The 5,512-nt window shown below is 47.8% G+C and overlaps 1 protein-coding gene across 1 annotated transcript in view; it reads left to right on the forward strand.

Annotated features, from left to right (window-relative positions):
* Positions 1 to 319: 319 nt before the first annotated feature.
* Positions 320 to 5,512, forward strand: part of LOC107094251 (prolyl endopeptidase-like) — a 13,806-nt gene continuing 8,613 nt past the window's right edge. The window contains exons 1-7 of the mRNA XM_015389769.1: positions 320 to 536; positions 3,093 to 3,167; positions 3,244 to 3,377; positions 4,148 to 4,278; positions 4,348 to 4,557; positions 4,786 to 4,907; positions 5,359 to 5,464. Coding sequence (XP_015245255.1) covers positions 495 to 536; positions 3,093 to 3,167; positions 3,244 to 3,377; positions 4,148 to 4,278; positions 4,348 to 4,557; positions 4,786 to 4,907; positions 5,359 to 5,464 — 820 coding nt within the window. The 5' untranslated portion in view covers positions 320 to 494. The remainder of the gene's footprint in view (positions 537 to 3,092; positions 3,168 to 3,243; positions 3,378 to 4,147; positions 4,279 to 4,347; positions 4,558 to 4,785; positions 4,908 to 5,358; positions 5,465 to 5,512) is intronic.

Consider the following 5,512-nt stretch of genomic DNA (forward strand, 5'->3'; position numbering starts at 1 on the left):
GGAGTCTCCCCAGCAGCAGTTTCCTCTAGCAGCCTAGTCAAAGTTCAGACTGCATGGTTTGTGGTCTGGCCTCCATCATGTGGGAACCTTTACAGCAAACCCCCCCTCAGCGCTGCTGGGGGTCATGACCTCTTCTCATTATCGGCCGCGGGGCGTAAATCCATCCATCGATTATTGAAATCATTGTTTTTAAAGAGTTTTCTGTATTTTCTCAAGTTTTCTTTGACCACATGTCTGATGATCTGAAAGGAAAGGAAGCAGGAGTTTGGGGCGAAAACACAGAGGAACCTGCTGCAGATCCATCAGTCATGCTGTGGGCCTCTGCCTGCGCTGCTCTAAATATTAATCATTATTTCCTGGTTTTTTCTTCCTGGTGATTTTCTCTCTTTTGGCCGCAGGGACTGCCGTGCCGATGACGTCATTTCCTGTGTGTTATTTTTTAAAGTTTCACTTTCTGTTCAGAACACCGGCGGTTCGGAGCGAAAAGCGGCGTCATGGCCTTCAAATACCCCGCAGCCCGCAGAGACCTCAGCCGGGTGAGTTTGGACTCCGGTCCGGTCCGGTCCGGTTCGGTCCGGTCCGGGTGGAGAATGAAAGCAGTCAGGAAACAGCTGGTTAATCAGTGATTATTGATTAATCAGTAATAATCAGTGATTATCGATCAGCCCGGAACCTCAGCCTCTGAGTTCAGGACCGACCCGGTGGGTTCGGGTCCATTAAGCCTGAGATCCGGTTCTGACAAACTTTAAGGTTCGTCAGCAGAATCCTCCCCGCTGATTGGCTGCTGCTCCAGCAGGCAGACTGGACCGGAACCAGAACCGGTTCTGGTTCTAAATTCAGCTCAGCAAGAAAAAAAAAAGAAAAGGGTTTCAGTCAGATCCAACAGACGGGTCCTGGAGGACCATGGGTCCATGTCACCTCTGGTTCCGGTCCACAGTAAACATCATCATCATCATCATCATCATCATCATCATCATCATCATCATCATCATCATCATCATCTACCAGCGCTCCGTTTCTATGAACATCTTAAATAAACTCAGATCCAAATCCAGCCTAAAGTTTAGAATCTTCATAAAAGCAGCTATGAATTCGTTAATCAACCAACTAATTAATGCATTAATGATTTTAATGAGTTTAATGAGTTTTAAAAAGATGGAGAAGCTGCGCTACAGCTGCAAAGGAGAGGAAGATGGACTTAAAGGGGAACACCGTTTTTTTACATTGGGCCCTTGATTTTAGGTATTACATCATGTTCTACCGCGGATGACGTCATGCACACTTTGTTTTAAAAGATAAATATATAAAATCTAACTGCGGATGTCTGTGGGACAGTGATTGGCCTCCATGTTCTGAATGCTGGCGTTCCATAAAGAATAAATGATGAACAGTTTAGTTTGTGCCTTCAAGTCGTTGCCCATAGGAAGACGTTACTGGATATAACCTAACGGAATATCTTCAGAACGGCTCCAAATGACACTAAACTCATCTGGGTGAGAAGAACATGATGGAATAACGGAAAATCAAGGAAACAATGTAAAAAAAACAAAAAACGCTGCTTTGGATGTTATCGTTCCAATAAATGGTCGTTATTAGCGGCTATCAGGCCCATAGAATGGCTTCAGATTGTACCAGTGGGCTCAGTAGGTTGTTCATCGAGTAAATCCTAATCCTTTTCCTCCGTGAATTAATTAATCTTTTTATGTAATCTGGAATTATTTTCAGTAGTTCTTCATGTAGGCCTACTGTAAATATAACGACATAAAAATAAAATGATCCACATCTCGCTCATATGAAACAAACCAAAAACAAGCAATCTCATATCCTGTCACTGCTTCCTCTGGGGAGTTCATGGAGGGCGGAGGGTTGGGCTGTAAGCACAACCTCCATCTGTGGACGTCAGGCCCTCATACCATCCTCGTGGAGTCGGTTTCTTACCGTTAATGCAGAAACATGCACACTGGCAGCCTGGAGGTTATTTAGCAGGGCTCTGGCAGTGCTCCTCCTGTTCCTCCTTCACAAAGACAGAGGTAGAGGTCCAGCTGCTGGGTTGTTGCCGTACTACGGCCTCCTCCGTGTCTCCTGGGGTCCTGGCCTGTCCGCTGGTAGCGCCTCCAGCCTCTGGACACTCCTCTGACAGACACAGCAAACCTTCTGGCCACAGCTGGCATTGATGTTCCATCCTGGATCAGCTGCACTACCTGAGGGTGGTTCGGAGTGTGAAGGCACCACCGCCATTCAAAGGGACCAAAACATCAGCCAGGAGGGACTGAGAAAGTCTGCAGATCCACTCCTTTACTGAGTTAGCCTTTCTAATGGCCAATCAGTTCCACCTGAGCAGCAGATGGAACTGATTGGCAGTCAGTGTTGCTTCCAGTTTGATTTCAAAGACGTTTGATTTGATTAAAGTTTTATTGTGTTGTTTATTTTATCCCTTTATTATTTTAGCAGCTTAATTCAACAATTCCCTCTTAATGAACATGTGGATGAACTTTAAACCCATCCTCTTAAAGGTTAAAGTTGACTTTCTCTCTACCCAATGTGAAGTGAGCTCCAGTCTTCAGCCAATCAGCTGTCTGCTTCCTCCATCTCTGCTTCAGAGGTTCGTTTTTCTGATGTCTGAGCTTCTTTTAGCTCTTAGCATTGTCTGACGCTCAGACCTTCACCCCTGACCCTGATGTTGGATACCAGGTTCTGGTTTGAGCACCAGCCTTCCAGCCCCCGGACCTCTGACGATGAAAGTGTTCACTCTATAGACGAGACGCAGGCCGGCGGCGGTGCAGGGAGTTCAGGCCTCCCTAAAGCTCCTTCTGAGGCGTCATTCAGTTGTGGTTAAATAATGACTGATTCCTAATAACGCCGTGTGCGTGCTCTGGTCTGATGGCATCACTTGCTGATTGGAGTCGGTGCTTCAGAAGCTTCAACAATAGATCTGTGCATTCCAGAGCTGTCAGTTCTGCGGTTTATGAGCCAAATATTACATCTGCTGATGGCAGTTGATACTCGGTTCCAGAGAAATCAGAGTGAAAGAAATAGCTGAGAACAGGAATATCAAGCTTCAGTGCCAAACTCTACTGTTGTTTGTTGTGCAGGTGGATGAATACCACGGAACCAAGATCTGTGATCCTTACGCCTGGCTGGAGGACCCTGACAGCCCAGAAACCATGGTAACACTCGTCCTCCTGCAGGCGCGCTCCCTCTGTGACTCAGAAGCTTCACCCCGTCTCTGTTTCTGCTGCTCAGGCGTTTGTGGAGGAGCAGAACAAGGTGACCATGCCGTACCTGGAGGGCTGCGCCGTGAGGGCCAGGTTCCAGCAGCGCCTGACCGAGCTCTACGATTACCCCAAATACAGCTGCCCCTACAAACGAGGATCCAGGTACCCGACGGACTCCAGGCCAGAACCTCAGCTAGAACCTCAAGGCCTTAGATCTCTGGTTCTGGTCACTGTGGAGCGGCTAAGATTTCCATTACAGACCAAAACATTTAACCCTACTTTACTGCAGCAGAAGGAAACGATGTCTGATCATCAGGTCAGATCATCTGATTTAACGCTAAAATGATGGAATGGATGGATGGACTTTCTGTATAAAAAAAACAAACAAACAAACAAAGAAACACGAAGATAGAAAAACCTCTTTTTTTCTGCATAAATCCAATGTTTACGACAGTAAAGCAAACATGTCAGAAATGGTCTTCACCTGAAGGCCAGTAAAATAACCAGCTAACGGTTCTGTTACCATCGCTTACAGTTCAGTTACCAACATTAACAGTCCTGTTTCTATCTCTAAAGATTCTGTTGCAAACACTAATGGTTCTGTTACCATCGCTAACAGTTCTGTTACCAATGTTAATGGCCCTGTTGCTATCGCTAACGGTTCTGTTACAAACGTTAACAGTCCCGTTACCATCGCTAACAGTTCTGTTACGTATGCTAACGCTTTTGTTACCAACACTAGTGGTTCTGTTACCATCGCTAACAGTTCTATTACCAACGCTAATGGTTCTGTTACAGTGGCTAATGGTCCTGTTGCTATGGCTAACGGTTCTGTGACCAACGTTAACAGTCCTGTAACCATCGCTAACAGTTTTGTTACCAACACTAACCCTCTTCCCCCCTCACAGTGCTTTCCTTGCCTCTCTGCTCAGGTACTTCTACTTCCACAACAAAGGCCTCCAGAACCAGGATGTGCTGTACGTGCAGGACTCCCTTGATGCTCCAGCCTCCGTGTTCTTCGACCCAAACAAGCTGTCTGAAGACGGAACCGTGGCTCTTAAGAGTGAGTCCCGCTGCAGACGCTGTCCTGGAAGCGTCTCGCCGCTCTGACCTCTGTCCCTGTCCCTCTCAGTGGGACGGCTGTCTGAGGAGTGTGAATACTTCGCTTACGGTCTGAGCAGCAGCGGCTCAGACTGGGTCACCCTGCGCTTCCTGAAACCTGACGGGCTCACCGAGCTGCCGGACGTCCTGGAACGGGTCAAGTTCAGCTGCCTGGCCTGGACCCACGACGCTAAGGGCATCTTCTACAACTGCTACCCCCCCCAGGAAGGAAAGAGCGACGGTAATCCATCCGTCCCACTGCACAGATTCAGAGCCTAGAGCCGGGCGCTAGAACTGGTCGGTCCAACACGGACCGTCTAAATGGTTCTAACATGGGATATTATTATGATATTTTCTAATAGATAAAGATAATGGGACCAACCAGGACCCAAGGTTCTGGACTGGTTTTGAAGCTCTTAAACCAGAAAGTGGACCCTTGAACCAGAATAATGAGCCCCTGTTCCTGCAGGCACAGAGACCACGTCCAACATTAACCAGAAGCTCTTCTATCACGTCATCGGAACCAAGCAGTCCGAGGACATCCTGGTCGCAGAGTTCCCGGATCATCCCAAATGGCACAGCTCAGTCACTGTGAGTCCAAGCCCGGGATCCGCTATCTATCGGTCGGTAGCGGGAAGAGGTCTGTAGAATCTATTCTCTTTAGGTCTGAAGAACCCACTTGATTTTGGTTCCAGTCCCTGTTTAGAGCAAACATTCAGCAGAAACCTGAGATTCTGACCCAGATCAACCCGAACCAGGCAGAGCCTCCTTATGATTTATCAAGGTTCCATCAAGCATCTCCAAACCAGAGCAACGGGTCGGCACCACACCTCTGGTGGGTCGAGGTGTTTGGTTGTTTTGCGTTTAGCATCTGGCCCTAAGATTGACCCGGATTTAAAGGTTTTAAATGATCAGTTCTCCTCCTCAGAGCACCATTCAGCTTCTGGGTTCTGGGTTTGTTAAGTCAGGTACCATCAAAGGCTGCTCACCAGAACAATGACCCAGCGGATGTTGGTTCTGATTGTTGTCCTCCTGTCCACAGATCTCTGATGACGGACGCTACGCGGTTCTGTCCATCACTGAGGGCTGTGAGCCGGTCAACCAGCTGTGGTACTGTGACCTGCAGGAACTACCAGACGGCATCAAAGGTGGGATGGATGGATGGATGGATGGATGGATGGATGGATGGATGGATG

Source organism: Cyprinodon variegatus, unplaced genomic scaffold (genome assembly GCF_000732505.1).
Source record: "Cyprinodon variegatus isolate N-32 unplaced genomic scaffold, C_variegatus-1.0 Scaffold472, whole genome shotgun sequence".
In the NCBI taxonomy this organism is placed as follows: domain Eukaryota; kingdom Metazoa; phylum Chordata; class Actinopteri; order Cyprinodontiformes; family Cyprinodontidae; genus Cyprinodon; species Cyprinodon variegatus.